The 19,557-nt window shown below is 39.5% G+C and overlaps 1 protein-coding gene across 3 annotated transcripts in view; it reads right to left on the reverse strand.

Moving 5' to 3' along the window:
- The window catches only part of HOOK1 (hook microtubule tethering protein 1), a 63,586-nt gene extending 45,747 nt beyond the window's left edge, over positions 1–17,839 (reverse strand). The window contains exons 1-5 of one of the 3 annotated variants that reach the window (XM_023628714.2): positions 17,563–17,839; positions 10,496–10,581; positions 4,959–5,031; positions 2,187–2,237; positions 861–993 (exon numbers count right to left, since the gene is read on the reverse strand). In XM_023628714.2, coding sequence (XP_023484482.1) covers positions 861–993; positions 2,187–2,237; positions 4,959–5,031; positions 10,496–10,581; positions 17,563–17,625 — 406 coding nt within the window. In that variant the 5' untranslated portion in view covers positions 17,626–17,839. Of the gene's footprint in view, positions 1–860; positions 994–2,186; positions 2,238–4,958; positions 5,032–10,495; positions 10,582–16,919 lie in introns of all 3 variants that reach the window. The other 2 variants (XM_070247537.1, XM_070247543.1) reach the window with 2 other exon arrangements.
- Between the last annotated feature and the right edge of the window lie 1,718 nt (positions 17,840–19,557).

Raw genomic sequence — 19,557 nt, forward strand, 5'->3', positions numbered from 1 at the left:
AAAGTCTTCTGATGCCCAATCCCTTTTTTATTGATAAACTACAACTAATTTCATGTATTTTATTTTCCTCCTTCCTGAACTTGTTCTTACTGAAGGTATCCTGTCTCACACGCTCTCTTCATTACTTGGATAACACTGAACGTGTTTTCTAAGGCCCTGGCTTAAAGCATTTTACCAACTTAAGCACCTAACATTCTCTTATAAAGATGATGCACTAAGGCCAAGTTTGGACGAATCACGCGAAAAACATCAGTATCAAAAAGCTCACCACCCACACTGATGCAAGCCCCAGGGGAAGCAGAATTTTGGTAGAATTCACTTCATTCTACCAGAAACGCTCTTTTTGTACTCAGCAGGATACGAATCACTGTGTTTGGATATACCAAATTATATACCAATTCCATTTCTATCATGAGACTGGCTTATCTGCAGGTTACACTGGACAGGCATTCTTCTGAAAAGAGAAGAACATCATCTGAAGATGCCTGCATTATAATTTAGTTGCTGCATAGTTGTTTATAAAGATCCGGATCAACCTAAGGTTCTACATCTCACATTATGTATGGGATGAAGTGTAATTTTTACCGAATATCCACTAAGTCCTAAGCACTCCATACATTAAGTTCAACTAAAATACATTGTATTTAGCTACTGAATCTGAATCTCAGAACCCAGGTACAACTAGAAGGCTGAAGACGTGCAGCTTTTTAACGGCAGAACTGCGCTAGAACTCAGATCTCCTGGCTTACCTTTCAGGGCGCTTTCTGCCGACCTGTAATAGGACATTTTTATGCTACTTTCTATAGAAATGGAGGTTGATTCTGAAAGCAGATATCCTCAAATGATTGAAATTCACTTACCTTGCTTCTTTTCACAGTTGACCGCACAGCCTAAAATGAGCTGGAGCAACCTCCCGAGCTCCACAGAATCTGCGCATTCAGTTATCTGGGTTAAATCAGGGATAAGTTCTTCAGAAACCTGTTGCCCCAAAAACTGCAGTATGGAAACAGGAAATTAGATCAGTCATGTACATAGGCTACAAATTTACTGCATTCAATTATTACAAGGAAAATCCACTATAAATAGGTTCATGAAATGACTCAAATGAATTAACAAATGACAAATCCATAGTTAGTGAAGAAAACCAGTTAGCAAAGTTGGAGCAACCTCCCCAAGCTTTGAGCAACCAACCAAAATCATCGAAAATAGTTTTACACCAAATAGTCTACGATCCCACTGTCAGAGAGAGGGAGTGTTTAAGAAATCCTTGTCCTAATCTATTATGACAAAACTTGTGTCTTTCCACTAAAAAGTAAACAGATTGATGCTAAGTCAAAGGATAGCCATAGTATTTTGACATATGATCTCTTAACAGAAACCACAAAATAAACAGCCACACTTTTACAAATGAACAAATCTGATGGATTAATGTTTCCTGGCCTTATCTTTCTTTTTAGCTTATTAAACAGTTTTCTTGGCATTAAAAAAAGCTTCAAAATGAGTTTTAGGTATTAATGAAATGAAAAATTTCAGTCTTAAAGTTACTTGGAAGAAATTAAATTGTAATTGTGTGACAACTTAAAATATTGAAACAAATTCTTTAAAAGCAAAAACCAAACCAAAGCTTCTAAACATTAAGCAATAAACTTTCTTATATCAAATAATCCTAATAGAAAACTTATCATGCTGAATAAGAAAAAAAAAATACTACTTGAATAATGCACTATCTAATGTGATGTTAATATTACTTTCATTTTTCACTTTTCCCCCCAGTTCACTTGCACAAGCATAATTTCACAGTATATCTTTGCAGCTTTTTACACTGGAAAGAAATGTCAAAATAATGCTTTACATAGAAAATTACTTCAATTTAATTATAAGGTCTACTATATAGTATACCATACAATCAAATCACATAAAGATGAAGGTAATTCTATTTGAGGAAACAATCAATCTAAAGAGTATCAATATAGAAGCAACATTATTTTACAAATCAATGTATTAACTTTAAGCCTGTTTATGTTCACAAAATTTGAGTGTTCTAAAAATGGCAAAAAACAATAACCTATTCTAATGATGAATTATATTCCAGTAAAATGTTGTAAACAAAAAGCCGCCATTTTTCAGCATCAATATAACTATAACATAGCATTTTGTATTTAAACAAAGTCAGATATTTTTCATACCTCATTGTAATAACTCATAATTCCTTGAAGTACCTTCTTTAAATTACTAGCCTAATGGGGAAAGAGAATAAGAATTAAATAAATTATTTATATTAATAATAAAAGAAAACATATGCCAAGGTGAAAGACGACAAAAACTTTCCCCTGATAAAAATGACAACATAAACAATCAGAATTCTACAAATACAAGTACATCATAACTTTTAAACATCAAAGCTTTACTCAGACTTTGAGTAAAAGAAAAAAATGTCTTCATGCTTACAGTTTAACCAGAGTGACTCTATTTAAAGTGAGTCACAATGAATTCAAGTACCAATTAAAGATTTAGCTATGAACATGTCCACCTTCAGTCATGAGTGAGTAACAGGGTCCAGACTACTCTCCTGCCACAAACTGGAAAACAGGAAAAAATACAAGGAACAATTGTTTTCACATTTTAGCAAACAGGCAATATAGAACCCTAATTTCTCAGAGAAGAGAAAAAAAGATGAGCCCTACTCTAGTCCAGGATCTCTCCCTGGATGCAATTTTCATACCACAGCATGGGGGCGGGGGAACTAAACAATGCCTGGTGTTCTCATTGAGTTGAGGAGATAGACATCAGAAGTTCAGGAAGGTAGAGATACTCAGAACTTGCAGGGCAGACAAATGAAGAGATGAGAGCTATGAGAGAAAGAGCTCCAGAAATCTACAGAGTGGTTCCTCTGACTCTGGCTGAACACTAATTTGCATGTGCGTGGGTAAAGCTCAATGAGATTAAACAAAAATAATTTCCAAGGAAGGAACAACTGAAGGAACTATATACTGAAGAATTCCCAAAGATTACACAAGGCCAGAATTGTTGACATTCCCACTAATCAGAGGAGACTATGTTGTATAGACAAGCATTCCCTAAAGATCCCAAAAAGGTCACAACTTAGTAGTTGGTCTAACCTAGCCCTAGAAGAAAAAATAACTCTCCACCTGCCTCTCTCTCCCAAAACCTTGAAGGATCAACCTGATTCACAAGTACCACCTGTAAGAACAAAGTCTAACACTCTTTACAGGAATACAAAGCCCAGCACCCAACAATAAACTTTACATGGTCCAGCATTCAATCAGTCACTACACTTGTGAAGCAGCAGGAAAATGTGGCCATAAAGAATAGAAAACTTGGTCAATAGAAACAGGCCCAGAAACGAGAGATGAAAGAATAGAAGATAATAATGTTAAAACTCTTAGTTTAAAATGTTCAAGGATTTAAGTGAAAACAGGAATATATGAAAAGAAATGGAAGATTTTAAAAAAAATATTGTCATTGGAAAAAAAGTGAGACCCAACTATTAGGTGTCTACATAAAACACTTTCAATATAAAGACACAGAGAGATTGAAAGAATAGAAAAAGATATACTAAAACAAAAAACAATCATAAAACTGGAGTGGCTACATTAATATCAGACAAATTAGACTCCAGAACAAAGAATATTACCAGGTATAAAGAAAGACATTCCATAATGATAAGTAAATTCATCCATCAAGAAGACATAAAAAAATTAATGTGTATAAACCTAATAACAGAGATTCGAATTACATGATTTAAAATTAACAGAATTGAGAGAAATTGACAAATCCACAATCATCATTAGAGATTTAAGGACTCCTCCCTCCTTAACTGATAGAACAATCAGACAGAAAATCAATAAAGACATAAAAGATGTAAATAGTACTATCAACAAATTTGACATACTCTCTATTTACAGAACTGAAGAATACATGTTTTCAAGCGCACATGGCATATTCACCAGGACACTGTACGTTAGGTCATAAAAGAAGTCTCAGTAAATGTAAACGAATTTCTCAATACAGAGTACGTTCTCAAACCAAAAGAGAATTAAATTAGAAATTAATAAATAAAAGAAAGGTACCTAGAAAATCCTCAAATATTTAGAATTTGAAATACCTACTTTGAATTTACCCATGGATCAAAGGAAAAATCACAAGAGAAATTACCAAATGTTTTGAACTGAATGAAATAAGAACACAGTATGTCAAAATGTGTCTAACGTGACCAAGGCAATGCTTAATATCAGGAAAAAGGGACCCACAACTGAAGCAAGAAAAAGAAGAGCAGATGTAAGGAGACGAAAGGAAACAACAAAGGTCAGAGAGGAAATCAATAAAAGAGAAAACAAAAGATAGTTCTTTGAAAAAACATCAATGAAACAGAAAAACATCAAGCCAGACTTACCAAGAATAAACTATGAAAGACATAAATTACCAATATTAGGAAAGAGAGAGGAAACAGAAACAATTCAACATCCATCAACAGGTGATGGCTGAGCAAATTGTACATCAATGTGATGAAATACTGCCCAGCAAAACAGGAACAACTCCTAGCACAGGCAGCGTGGATGAGTCTCAGAGGCACCGCACTGAGTCAAAGACGCTAGACACACCGAGTACCAAAGACAACATGATTCCTGACTCCATTTATACGGAGCTCTAGAAAAGAAATCTATAGTGACAGACAGCACATCTGTGGCCACCTGGGGCCAAGTTAGGCATGAGGATTGACTGGGAAGGGGCATAAGTGCGTGTTTTGGGTTAATGGAAATATTCCTTATCTAATTATGATAGTAGTGACATAAGAACATACACAAGTGTCAAAACTCAAACCATACATAATAAAATGCACCCTTAAGTCAGTAAAAGAAAAAAAGATTTAGTTGAGTTTAGTGCTAATCTTAGAACCACTGACTAGATCAAGTGCTTCTGCCATTCATTCTGCATACCTTTATTCTCCAGTTGTCACCAATATCCTCTTTAATTCGGCTTAACCAAGATTCATTGAACCAAGCTACATCACTGAAACAAGAACAGAAATGGTAAACATTAAAGCATTTTTATTACATGAAAAATGCCAAACTTAATCAATAAAGTTATTTTATATCTTAAAGCCTGTCCTTAATAAGAATAGTGAATATTATGTAATTGAACCCATTCAATTTTTTGATATTCCTATGGATTTCTTTTGGAATTTCTCATAATAAATTACTTATTAACATCTTCAACAATCATTTACTAAATATGTCATACTAGGCACCCAGGTAGCAGTTTTTGGCAATTATGAAGGAAGCTGCTGTACACACCCACGTGCAGCTTCCATGTGGATGTAGGTTCTCAACTCATTTGGATCAATTTCTGGGAGCGTCATTGCCAGATGGGATCGTAGGTGTTTAATTTTGTAAGAAACGGCCAAATTGTCTTCCAAAGTGGCACTACCATCTTGTACTCCCACCAACAATGAATGAGAATTTCTGTTGTTCCACATCCTTGTCGGCATTTGGTATTGTCAGAGTTTTTTGTTTTTTAAATTCTAGCCTCTGTAATAGGTTTGTAGTGGTATCTTCTTCTTGTTTAAATGCGCAGTTCTCTATTGACACGTGATGTTAAGGATCTTTTCACATGCTTATCTGCCATCTGTATATCTTCTTTGGTGAGGTTTCTGTTCAGATCTTTTGCCCATTTTGTAATTGGGTTGTTTTGTTGAGTTTTATGAATTCTTTGTATATTTTGGATACAGGTATTTTATTGGATATGTGTCTTGCAAATATTTTCTCCAAGTCTGTAGCTTGAGTTTTCATTCTCTTAAAAGTATCTATCACAGAGCAGTTTTTAAATTTAATGAAATTCAATTTAACCAATTTTTTCTTTCATGGATCATGCTTTTGGTGTTGTATTTAAAAATACCGCTGCATCCAGAGTCACCTACCTTGTCTCCTATATTATCTTCTAGAAGTTTTATGGTTTTGAGTTTTACATTTAGACGTACAGTTCATTCTGAGTTAACTTTTGTGTAAGGTGTGAGGTCGGTGTCTAGATTTATGTTTTTTCCCATGCGGATGTCCATGGAGGACACTGACTACTATACCACTCTTCCAACTGACTCTAAAAAAGAACCTTCACATATGATTCTATAATTCTACAATCACACTGTAATTCACCTTAGAAAATGGATCTAGAGATAGCCTCTTCTAGTTTTTCCTCCCTTTGTCTTACATTCATCCTGGTCTTCCTTTCCATTTCAAATCAACTTTAGCCTTACGTCTTAGTCTGCTTAGGCTGCTGTAACAAAATGCAGACTGGGTGGCTCAAACAACAGAAATGTCTTTCTCACAGTTCTGGAGGCTGGGAAACCCAAGATCAAGACGCTGGCTGGGCTGGTTCATTCTGAGGACTCTTCTCTTGGCGTGCAGGTTGCTCCATCTTGCTGTGTGCTCACAAGATCTCTTCTTTGTATGTGTGTAAAGATTGAGCTCTCTGATGTCTCTTTTTATAAGGAGTCTAATCCTATTGGATCAGGGCCCCACTCTTAAGCCTCATTTAACCTTACTTGCTCACTTAGAGGCCCCATCTCCAACACACTGGGGTTCAGGGCTTCACCACATGAATTTCAAAGGGATACAAACATTCAGCCCATAATACCCTAACTGAGAAATGCTATCTAACTTCTCCACAAAAATATATCTCCTGGTTTCTTTCTTACAAACAAATTCATCCTTCTCAAACAAGTATAACAGTAGTCAATCTTTCCCGCTGTTAAACTTGACATCCAACCTCAGAACTCTATTGACACATCTTTTACTTTCTTGCACTGCCACATCTGCATGCCTTTGCTAGACTCTTGGCCCCCAAAATTAGCTCCTTTTGTTATATTTTCCAGAACTTCAGTGAAACTCAAGGGACACCAAATAAGAATGGGACATGAGACTAAGGAAACAAAATATGATCCAACTGTTTTCCAATAAAACTAAGTAGGAATGACTACATGACTATTTTTTAATTCCACTATGGCATTTGTCTTCAACAACATTACCAAGTAAACACAGGTAGTACTTAATGCTACTCATCACTATGTACAACATAGCTATGTCGCTTCAATGGACACTCTGACACTATTCTTGAATTTTCAAGAATATCTTGAATAATCGAAAGGCCTTTTGTGCTTAACTCATCAAACTGTGATCTGTATTTTGGACACGCACATCTGGCCCTTCATTTATTAAGACCCCAAAGTACAAATCTATCCAGAGGGGTTCCAGACACCAGATTTCAATGATTACAGCTGACTGGGAGGACGAGCTTCAGAGTCAAGTCACCTGACACACATCCCGGCTCTGCTGTGTACTCATTACTTGATTTTACGAAAGTCATTTCAGCCCTCTAAACCTGTTTCCTCATCCCTAAGTTTTGGATAAGAATAAGGCCTACCTCAGAGAGCAGCAAAAATTAAATGAAATCACATGGATAAGGTCAACAACAACGTCTTATATGCAGTAAATACTCAGATGTTGGCTATTGTGATTTACCATTTTAAATCCTCAAATATCTGCTGAATGAATGAACAAATAAGTGCACGATACTTGAGGTCTCTGAATATTCTATATTCTCTGTCTCATTCTTTTCCCTCTTGTGAAAATGTCTAGTCAAAGACAATAAAAAAGCAGAGTAAGTTCTCTGATGCTTAAAGGGACAGAGCTAAGCATTTCTTTTGGGGGAAGTGACAACACTATTTATAATTGTTGTGGGTTGAATTATGTTCCCTGAAAAGATATGTTCAAGCCTAACCCCTGGTACCCATGAATGTGACCTTTTTAGAAATAGGGTCTTTGCAGATGTAATTAAGTAAGATGAGGTCATCCTAAATTAGGATTGGCTTAATCCAACATGACTGGTGTCCTTCTGAGAGGAGAGGAGACACAGAGATACACAGAGGGAAGACAGCCACATGAACACGGAGACACAGACTGGAGTTACACTGCCACAAACCGAGAGAGGCCTGGGCTGGCAGAAGCTGGAAGGAGCAGGGATGGACCCTGCCCTAAGGGCTCTGCAGGGAGCACGGCCAGGCAACACCTTGATTTAGGACCTCTAACCTCCAGAATCGGGAGAGAACACATTTTTGTTGTTTTAAGCACCCCGTCTGTAGCACTTTGTTATGGCAACCCCAGGAAACTAATACAGTTGTAGCTATAGTTTTTCCCCATGTGTTTTTTAAATAACAGCAGTTTCTACATACATTTATAAAAGAGACATACATACTATGTATTCAGACTATAAGCTAATTAAGGAATTGTAGAACCCCAGCAATAACTCCATGACTCCCCGTGTCTAAGTCAGATAGTTTGGGCACTGATTATTAAGATTTCATTATTTACAAGCATACCTGCCTCAGGTAAATAATGAAAGAATTATTTGTTAAACTTTGCCAATTCCTTAAAAAGCAAAGTTTCCCGTCTCACCTTAACAACTTTGATGTGATTTGATGTGAGTCACAATAGCCATAAGTGTAATACACAGTAAATTGAAACATATATAAAGTGCTTAGAATTGTTCAAAGAAACATGGTAAAGTCTGCCCTTTTAGCAGGAATATGATACGGTGACCCAAGTGGTGGACAAACGTATGCTACAGGTGCCACCATCTGGATCCAGACTTCTGAAAAGCTGCAAGACTGGAAGCAGTTCAAAAAGAAAAAATTTCAAATGGCCCTTAAATGATAAGGAGGTTTGGACATCTAAGTACATGCAAAAACAGGCAAACAAAACAAAAAAGAGGTTTAGGCTCAATTTTAGGTCACTGTCATTTGTTTTATGAAGAAAGAGAGCTTTCTGATTGGTTGGCTATTTTATTATTCCTGCAGAAAAACTATCAGAAGACAGTAAGATCCAAAAGAGAGACTAAAAAGAAAATCAGAGACAGAGAGCATAAGCAGTAACGGGAGAATCCAACAGCTTATGGAAAAATAAGATGGTGGTAAGGGATACAGTTTAACTAAAATTGACCTGACCCGACTCTAAACATCAGGCATGGTGCTAGTTTATAGGAGGGCAAAGAGCCATATGCGCTGTATCATAATAAAAACAGGTCTCTTGTATTGTGGTACAAAACTACTAAAGCCACCGCAATGCATATAAATGACATCCTAGGATGGCACTGTTGAAGTGAGTGAACACACACCAGCCTGACATCTATACCAACCACAGTGTAGCTGCATCTACACCAGTACCCACAACACACCACAGTGACAGCAGGCAAAGCGTACATTCTAAGAACAAGAAACAACCATGGCTTCCCCAAATCACCAGGAACGGACCATGTTCAGAATACGTGGCTCTGACCAATTAAATCAGTTTGAAACCAATCAGGGTATACATAAATAAAATATTTAAGAAACATTTTTAAGAAAACAGGGGAGGAAGGCATATTTTAGAATAGCTGCCCCCCAAAAATGTTAACATGTTAGGTTTGTCTCGTAAAGTGTTAATCTTGAGTTAACCATAAAACATCTATTCAAATTAGATCATTTTAAAGATTCCAAGTAATTAGGATTTTGATATTGCTTTAAGGTGTTTTTCTAAGAGTGGTAAAGAATTTTTGCTAACCATCTACAGAGTTCTCAATGTCAATCACAAGAAAGCTTTACAAAACGACGGCAACAATTAAATAAACTGTCTCTGACTATGAAACAACGTAGCAGACAGAGGATTCCGGTCTCATTGAAGATTATATTATCATGAAAGTAAGATAATACAAAGTCAATGACTATTAATTAATAAATTATGACTACAGAATTGGCCCTGTTTGTCCTACTAAGGGTACAGCTCATATTGTAGACATTATAATCCTAATGCTTGCACCATGTGTGGCAAAAATTAGGAAATAATGGATTTAGGAACTCTTGATATTATATAACTTATATTAAAAAGGCCTAACCCAAACAGAATCACTTTAGTTAAGGTTCCCCAGCATTTGTGACTTCAAATTTCATTTATACATCATTTCATTATTGTTAGATTCATACAATTACTATTAATTCAAATACAGATTTTAAAATTTAATGTTTTTTCCAAATCCAGTATGTTTCAATTATCTCTAAAATAATCACCTCCGTGTACTGATACCTTAAAATGACAACAGCATAACTGACGGAGACATTATGAGCAATTGTAAAATTCATTTAACCTGTTTCTTTCCCAGTTACTATAACTTGTGAATATGACCAGAACAAGTTCAAAATTAACATCTCTTGAATAGATAAGAATCCTGACTGCTCATTTAATTAAGACGTATCTCTATAAACAGCAAGAAATAATCAGATGATGAACTTCTTATTTTTAGTTCCCTAGCTGCAAGAACGCCTTGGTACCATATGCTTGTCATCACTGAATAGAATAAAGTTTCAGTAGCCTTTAGAATACAAGTCTAAATTTTCTTTCTCAGTATTGGGTTTACAATTTACTCAGGAAGAGTCTGGACCACCACTTACATTTGATGAAGAACTTGTGCCATGGCAACTCCATTAGTCAGCTGTTTGACATCTTGACAAGGGGCAGCAGTATTGAAAGTCTGCAGCTAAAACGACATAAAGCAAATTACTTTACCACCTCTTTATACCTAGAGGGTAGCATTACCTTCCTGCAAAATATACATATATGCTTGAATATTAAAGAGAAAAATAGCTAAAAATTGTCCTGTTTTGTTTAAATTCAGACCTTGCCAAAGAAATGAAACTGTACCAATAAGTTTCTATGGCTGCGTAATATTTTTATAAAAATAAACACTTAACATTTCATAAAATCATGAAAAATTTTACCTAAAAAGTCAAATATATTGATGTCATGTATGAAGTACTTCAGAATTTCTGAAAGCCACATGTAGAACTCTTAAGATAGCAATAGTCTGTCTTTTGTCTATTGTTAGAATAACATCAGAAAAAGAACTTTAAGATAACATTTGCAAGTTAAAATTTCACTCACATGATTCGGTAGGAAAACACAGGCTAGCAGTTCAAGTCTTAACACTAGGTGTCAAGGAGCTCTAAAAGACAGCAGGACCTCTGCCTGCTGCCCAACACCTAGCCTTAGGGCATGAACGGGCCAGCGCCCAACCACCCTGTCAAGCTGTTTCTGTCTAGTTTGGCTTTAGGTATTACTAACTTTTAAAATCTTTATTTGTTAAATATTCATGTATATATTAAAAAGAGAAGTGTAATGGTGGCATCTAATAATCAAATATAAGACAGAAGAATTTTTAAAAAGCAAAGTACAAAAGAAGTAACATGGATCATATACTTTCTAGAAATCTAAGCTCAACCCGTATCTAAATTAAATAAACTACGATCCTTTTTTCCTACACATATTCATCTCCTTTAATATTCAATTATAATTCCTTAGTTTACCACTTAACTATCTTAATCCAATAAAATTCTCTGCCACCATAATTCACCTTTAGTGGTTCTGTGTATTACGAGATTCTACAAATCTGTCTCCATTATCCTAATACAGAATGGAGGAATGACCTTTTGGAGACTGGAGAAACTAAATCTAGCTTCAGTTACTTTCAAAGTGCACAAAGATACCTTCCCACACCCCTACTCTACGTGGAGCAGTGCAGCACAGGATGGAGCTACAAAGGAAAACCACCAGGTTTCTACCTTCAAGTAGCTTCAATCAAGAGTTAAGGAGAAGAGAAAAAGACACAAATCATTTCTAGAGAATTCCATTTCTAGTCTCATGACTGCAGTAGGCACAAAATATTCTGAAATATACAAGAGTCAACTAGTCTAACTGGGGACTGTACTTAGGAAAGACTTAGAGATGATCTCTCTCTTTTTTTTTTTAAGATTTTCTTCTTCCTTTTTCTCCCAAAGCCCCCTGGGTAAAGAGCTGTGTATTTTTAGTTGTGGGTCCTTCTAGTTGTGGCATGTGGGACGCCACCTCACCATGGCTTGATGAGCGGTGCCACGTCTGCGCTCAAGATTCGAACTGGCGGAACCCTGGGCCGCTGAAGCAGAGCGCGCGAACTTAACCACTTGGCCACAGGGCCAGCCCCACAGAGATGATTTCTGAATGGAAGATCTTGAGTAAAGAAAAGGCCAGGAGAAAGAAGCTTCAGGAAATAGGAACATGATACAAGCACAAATACATGAAAAGAGATGGTATTTCAGACAACGTGCAGCTCAGTATTACTGGATTCCCAGCGCAAGGATGGACAGGGAAGGCCTGATGACCAAGGGGGTTAAAAACAAAGGCAGGGTCAGCACTCTGGAAGGCCACGGCAAGAAGCTTGGACTTACCCTTAACAGTATCATCTGTATTATGGGAAACAGCAGAATAGTTTCTACATCACAAGATGGTTTGAGAATTAAACGAATTAGCAAACATAGTGTACTTAGATCAGTGCCTGGTGTCGGGTACAAGCTCAATAGCTGTTAGCACATTAGCTATGAGTCAGGGTTTCTCAAAGTGTGGGGCCTAAGAACATGTATCAGGATCTCCAAACACATTAAATCAGAACACCCCTAAGGGATTCTTATGCACATCAGTTCTTTAGACTAGTGCTCTGGGTGAGGAAGAAGCACCGCAGAACAGCAAGGCAGAGAGTGGCACTTTAGTGTGCTTTGGACGGCAGCGACAGGGACGCAGGGAGCAGCAGAGAGAGGCTTTAGGCCTGAGTCAGTTAGAAGGCTTGTTAATAATGGTCTCACTCATAAACAGATAGCTTACAGACAATTAGGGTAATGCTGACTGAGAGGACAGAGTAACCTCATGGAATATTTAAAATAAAATAGGAAGGATTTTGCAAGTGGGTTGATGTACAGGGAAGAGAAACCCCACAGTTTGGGGCATCTTTAAAAGGAAGATAATCACTATCCAAAGAACTTGAAATCAGCAATTCAAAGAGACTTATGCACCCCTATGTTGATGGCAGCATCATTCACAATAGCCAAGACGTGGAAGCAACCTACGTGCCCACAGACTGATAAAGAAGATATGGTATATATATACAATGGAATACTACTCAGCCATAAAAAATGATGAAAGTGTCCCATTCACAACATGGATGGACCTTGAGGGTATTATGTTAAGTGAAATAAGCCAGATAGAGAAAGACAAATGCTATATGATTCCACTCATATGTGGAAGACAACAAACGAATGGGTAAACAGAACAGATTAGTGGTTCCAAGGGGGAAGGGGGGCGGGGGGTGGGCACTGAAGGTGAAGGGGTGCACCTATAAGATGACTGACAAACAACAATGCACAACTGAAATTTCACAATGTCGTAAACTATCATAACCTCAATAAACAAAAAAAAGGAAGATAATCATATAGTTTCAGTTAAACTGTGGCTTCCACTTCTCAACCCTTCCTACTTACACTTTACATCAACTTTTTACAAACTGGGTATGATTAGTGATTTAAAAAGGACAATTTCAGAGCACATAATATTAGGCAAAATAGTAAATAAATATGTAAAAGGAGTATATATATATATATATATATATATTAAGTAGCTGCCTGGTTGCCCACCATGCCCAGATTAAGACCAGTTTCTCCTTCTCACAGCCATGGAAATTGGAGTGTCTTTGGAAGTTCTCAAACTAGTTGCAAAACAAATTACGTAACAGAGAATATAATTTCATTTGGCTAAACTGAAAGGCTTTATAATCAAGAGTGAGTATTTAAAAAGCTCAATGGGAGGAGTGAAGCCAAAGCAGAGGGACAAAAGGAAATGTATTCTTCCACACTACTCTTCACAGACATGAAGAGGCACAAACTTTTCAGCAGGCAAGCCAACAAGAACAGACAGGGCTTCCATCACTAAACACAGTGTTCTGGCAAATAACCATCTTATTTTCTTCTTTATTTTTAAATACCGTGAACAACCAGAAATGTGGAAATGCTGTTTCTGAACTGCTTCAATATAAATGTCACAGAAATCAAGGAAGAAAAGGGGTTTTTCACAACTGAGAGCCAAGAAAACCTCAAGCTTGGGTCAACGCTCTTCTCATACTCTCCTCCTCGAGCTGCTCATTTCACAAAGATCACTGTTTTAAGATCTTCATAAGAATGATTCAGCCTTTAATGTTTCTTGTTAATTTGGGCATATATTTGGTATTAGTCTTTCTTCACCTGTGTGCCAAAGTCAAGGAATGCAAAAAACAAAGGAACCATTAAAAACAATCTTGTCCAATCTCTGATTTTATTGGTGAAAGTAAAGTCCAAAGATTTTCCATTTCCTCCAAATGTCACAGAGCCAAGAAGAAGAGTTACATTTATCTTCATGGCAAATACTTCAAACTCTCATACTCCCTCCACCACGGATGCCCAATTTTATCCATCAGCCCTAAATTTTTTGCTAAGTAGCAGTACAACATTTCTAAAAATTATTTTAAGATGAGTTCCAAATCATAAAATATAACCTTTTAAAGACTGCCAAAAGGGCAGCTCTTCACCTAACCAACTTTTTCTCATGGCTTCTCACCTCCATACTTTGGCACCATCATAACTTTTAAATCTTATCTGTCCTACTACTTCCCCTCAACACGTCACATTACTTAGCATGGCAGGGAGCACATTAAGAGACGGGGGATATCATGACAAACGAGTCTCCCACTATCTCCTTTCAATCTACTGCCCAAGGAGACCGTTTACATTAATGTTAGGGATTCTTCCCTGTGTCTGGAAAACTCACTTCTCTTGATTTCTATTTGCTGAAATTCATCAATCCTCTACGATATAGTTAAAAATTCACTCCAGGTATCTACAACAACCTACATACTGAATGGTGAAATACTGGTCTCTGAGGTCAGGATCAAGACAAGGATATTTACTATCACCACTTTGATTCAGGTTGTATTGGAGACCCTAGCCAGGCTTGTTCCCGAGAAGAGAGTAGTAAACAGGTCAGACAAGGGTTCTGACGCCAAGGAGCAAACGGAATGACTTTAGAAAGTGTTAAGTGTTACAGACCCAACAGAAAGGGCTAACAGGTTACAATGGGACAGGAGTGGGGGACAGGTAGGCCACTCACTGTCACAGTGTCTCTCTAAAAGATGACAACAGACCCAAGAACTGAATGGTGAGAAGAAGCTAGTCACTGGAAGAACTAGAAGAAGAATATTCGAGGTAGACGGAAGAGAAATATAAAAGCTCTGGTGTGTATGTATATATAAAAAGCTTAACTTACTCAAGACACAGAAAGTGGGCGCAGCATGGTGAGCACGGTGGCATGAGGGGAGTCTGGAGAAAGTCGGGGGGGTGGGGCAACATCAACACAGCAGTGGCTGGCAAAGGCAAAAGAAGACAGCAAAGTCCAGGGAATCATCCAGAGGTAAAGGAAAGCCAAGAGACAAGCCCTCAGGAAACTAAGGCAGAAGATAATTTCAGAAAGGAACCAACGAGTAAGACAAGGATAATGTAACAGTTCTCAGTTTACCAAATCCAGTAAGTAAGTGAAGGCCTTAGAGAAAAGCAGCTCAAGTGCAGTGGGTTGAGGGGTGAATGAAGCTTCAGGAACTATGAAGGGTGAGTATAAAAGACCCTCAAGAAATCTGACTGGGAAGGAGAAATGCAGTGTGGTTTAATAAGGAGTCCTGGCTCTGTTCTTTCATTTAAGCTGGGGAAGATCTGAGCAGATTTACATGTAGAGGGGAAGGAGCCAACTGAGAGGAAGAAGTAAATACAGAGAGAGGATAAATGACAGAAAAATGCAGAAGGGATGGGATCTAGAGCCAGAGCCAAAGACAAGGGGGAGGCCATTTTCCTGAGGGGGAGAAGAGTTTGGGGCTGGAAGAGGGTAGTAAGAAAGGCTTGCAGGGAGACATGCGTGAGGAACTGTGGTTACTCTTAGTCACAAAGCTGGGCAGCGTCATGGGAACAAGGGAATGCCGCTGTCGCAGCAGTGGTAGAGGCAACACAAGAATTTCATTTTCTCCAGTGTTTTCAGCAACCTGGCAGAGAAATGGAGAAGTAAAAACCAATGCTACGCTGTCATCTATGATTCCTCATGATTTGGTTTATAACATTTTTGCAGTTTTTAAGGAATTTTGCCTTCCATTGTAACTCCAACTCAAATTAAAAGTTCCTTGATTATTCTGGATATCTGTCTTTCTCAGTGCCTTCTACAAAGCAGGAATTCAATCAATACTGGTTAAAAGAACAGACATAATCACACAACATTTTAAAACATTGTACTAATACAATCCAAGAACATCCTCTGTTTCTCCACCACCTCATACATAAGTCACCACGAAGACCAAGTTTACTATGAAGTCAGAGCAACAGAGCAACAGACTAGGGTGTACCATTTAATTCGTCAGTTGTTTTAACACATTAAAAATAATGTTGCCTCGTTTCCTGACAGTCTTAAACACAGCATCTAACCCCTAACACTTATTTTAAATGAACGTACAGGTGACCTGTAATTGCTTTTCACTCAGAAACCCTAGATACTTGCATTCCACTTAAAGCAAAAGCTATTTTCCTCCGAAGTGTGAAAGCTGCTTTAAATTACGGTTATTTCCAACAGACTTCGTACACTGACAGAGCCTCCCCTGATTTCTCATCCTTCTGAATTACACATGGTAGGAGATCACTGGGAAATCTTATCAACCGATTACCGCCGCTGACCAGTCTGTTTACATTCCATTCTGCGCACACTCCTACATGCAACTAAACAAGTGGTTCGCAGATGGGCACCCTCAACAGCACTGTGCGGGCCACTGAGCACCAACCTTGCCCATCATGGTTCAGAAACCACACCTGAGTGCCAGCTCCCTGGTCGCTGAGCACCTCCAAGAGGTGAGACGACATTTTGCTGACGGGAATACTGGGGACTGACTTCCTGTCCAAACCCAACACAAATTAACAAAAATAGTAAACACGGATAAAGCGCTAACGAAAATACCAAGTCTTTTTCTTGAACAAAAATGTTTCTTCGTTGGACGGGGAGGGGGACCAGCGAGAAAAAGGGACTATGAGCCCCATTCCCAACAAATCTTTTTCTCCATGCAGGAAATACGTGGAAACATATCTGCTAAGAGGCATCTCCAAATTCAGATGTCCTAGGGTCCTGGAGAACCACTGATCCAGGAACTAAAACCAGCTCTTCGCCACCTGTGTCCAAGTAGAGCAAGGTGGTTGGGGTGGGAGGGCGGTTTCGGAGGGGGTCTTCACTCCCAAGTGGCACAAAGGTCCCCTGGGCAGGCCGTTCAGCAGACACAAGGCGAGAGGGTCGGCGATCCAGGCTTGGGCGCGGGGCAGGGAGAAAACGGGCCAGGGGGCAGGAAAGGGGACGGGGGCTCGGCTCCAGCCCCAGCCGTTAGGAGCACGATCGCGGGAAGACGAGCCTCCCTCCCCCGCCCCCTGGAGCTCCTCCACCCCGCGCACCCGCGCACGCCCCTGCCGCGCGACCCGCAGGTGCACTCCCGCCTCGAGGGCGACGGCAGGCGCGGGGGCGCGCGGCCCGGCCGCTCCTCGGGCTCACCTGGGGACAGACGGGCGGCCGGCCGACTCGCCCGGCCCCGCGCCTCGCCTCGCCTCGTACTCACCCAGATGACGAGGCTGTCGCACAGCGACAGCGCGGCCTGCGGCGGCGGCCGCGTCTCTTCCATGGCCGGGCCGCCGTCCCCCGCGCCGCCCTCCCCGCCGCGCTGCTGCGGCGCGGCGTGGACCACCTGCTCGCCGCGGGAAAGCTCGGGGGCCGCCCCGCGCCGCTCCGCGCCAGGCCTCGGCCGCCGTCGCCGGTGCGCCCCTCCTCGCCGCCCGCCTCGCGGCCCCGCCGCCGCGCCGCCGCACCTGCGCCCCGCCCCTGCACACCTCTCCCGCCGCGCTGAGTGGCCTGCGCGCGCACCAGTCACAAAGAAGGTCGGGCCCCAGAGGGGCGGGAAGAGCGGGCGTAGGTTGCGCAGGAGGGATTGCTGATTGGACGCGCCCTCTTGGGCTCCGACCAATCAACAGGAGACAAGACTGAGCCTCCGGGAGGGAGCGCGAGCCGGTGGAAAGGGGTTTGTGACCTGGCAGGTGCGGTCAGGTGGGGGCGGGAAGCGCGTGCGCGTGCGCGGCAGGGCGTGGAGGGGCCTCCCTCCTGCGGTGGGGCAGCTCCTGGCTACACCTGTGGAGACCCACACTTTGCTTCCATGATGTCTTCAGAAATAGGTCTTACCAATGAACAAAAACCACTCGAAATAGGGAGAGCTGATTTTCTCTTAGAAGCTCCTTGGAAAAGCATATTTTGGTTTGCAGACGTGGCAAAGAAATGTTTCCTATAGGAAAAAAATACCATAAAGATGCTTAAATAAAGTTTCACAAGATCACAAACCATGGGCGGTTTTATTTTAAATGGGGCAAAAAGGAAGTCCATTTTCAGGTAGGAAAATGAAAAATGAAATAACCTTTTAGGTTTCAAAAAATCGTGGAACATATCAATGTACAATGCTTCCTATTTTCCTTTGGCGATTGAAAACCTGTCTTTTCTGAGAACGTAGGGGAGCGTTGGCGTAAAATTGGAAGCTCTCCAAGGTACTGACATATGGCTTAGGCTATTAAAATGGGCGAGAATAATCTTACACTTGCTGTTATTTCCATTACTTCACTCATTCATAAACTCATCAATTCATACTCTGTGTAAAAATGCAGCTGGCTCATTTACATTGCCGAATCTTTATATTTAGACATTGAAAGTTTAAAACTGATGGATGACTGCAATTAAAAGCCCCCAAACGTAAATCAGTCTCATTCTAAAAATACAGTACATGCATTTGCTACCGAGTCCCTTAACGTTATTTCAGAACTTTCTTAGTCCACGTGGAGTCATTTTATATTTCTGGACACTAGCAACGTTGGTAATATGACTTAATGAAAAGTAAAAGATCTAGGAATTAAAGACCTACTCTGAGTCTTGACTTTACTCGCTACTGTCTGTGCAGCTTTCTCCTGTGGAACCCAACCTCCACGTTCCTAAAATAATGCTAATGGCGCTGACATGCCCTGCATACTTCACAGGGGCAAAAATGATGATGCATGCGGAAGAGTTTTGTGAATTGAAAATTCCTTTACAAATATGAGTTACTACAGTCATATATGCTTAGAAACGTAAGAGAACACATCACTAAGAACCACAGGCGATTGACGCACAATATTTAAGAAGATTAACTAGGAAGCAATCCAGTTATCCCTCTGGGCTCTGTACAAGCACAAGTAAGTTCTTGGGGGGGATGCCCCATTCTCTTCACAATATTAGATCTGATGGAAAAATATGTGAAGGACATGATCAGTGAATTCAGAGGAAAAGAAATGCAAATATTTCAAACAAATACAAAAAAGTTAGAAATAGGCAAAACATGAATCATTGAAATAAAACAACAAAATTATTGTCAAGAAGAGTGAAGTGCACTTCCATACACGACTGGAACAAGCATTTTGGAATAATTTTTTGAACTTTTAAAATGAATATTTATCAAGAAACTTTAAAATGTCCGTACTATTTAAACCCATGGTTCCATAATTCCACTCCTGGTCATAAATTCTATTGAAATCATCAGAAA

This window comes from Equus caballus, chromosome 2 (genome assembly GCF_041296265.1).
Source record: "Equus caballus isolate H_3958 breed thoroughbred chromosome 2, TB-T2T, whole genome shotgun sequence".
Taxonomy (NCBI): domain Eukaryota; kingdom Metazoa; phylum Chordata; class Mammalia; order Perissodactyla; family Equidae; genus Equus; species Equus caballus.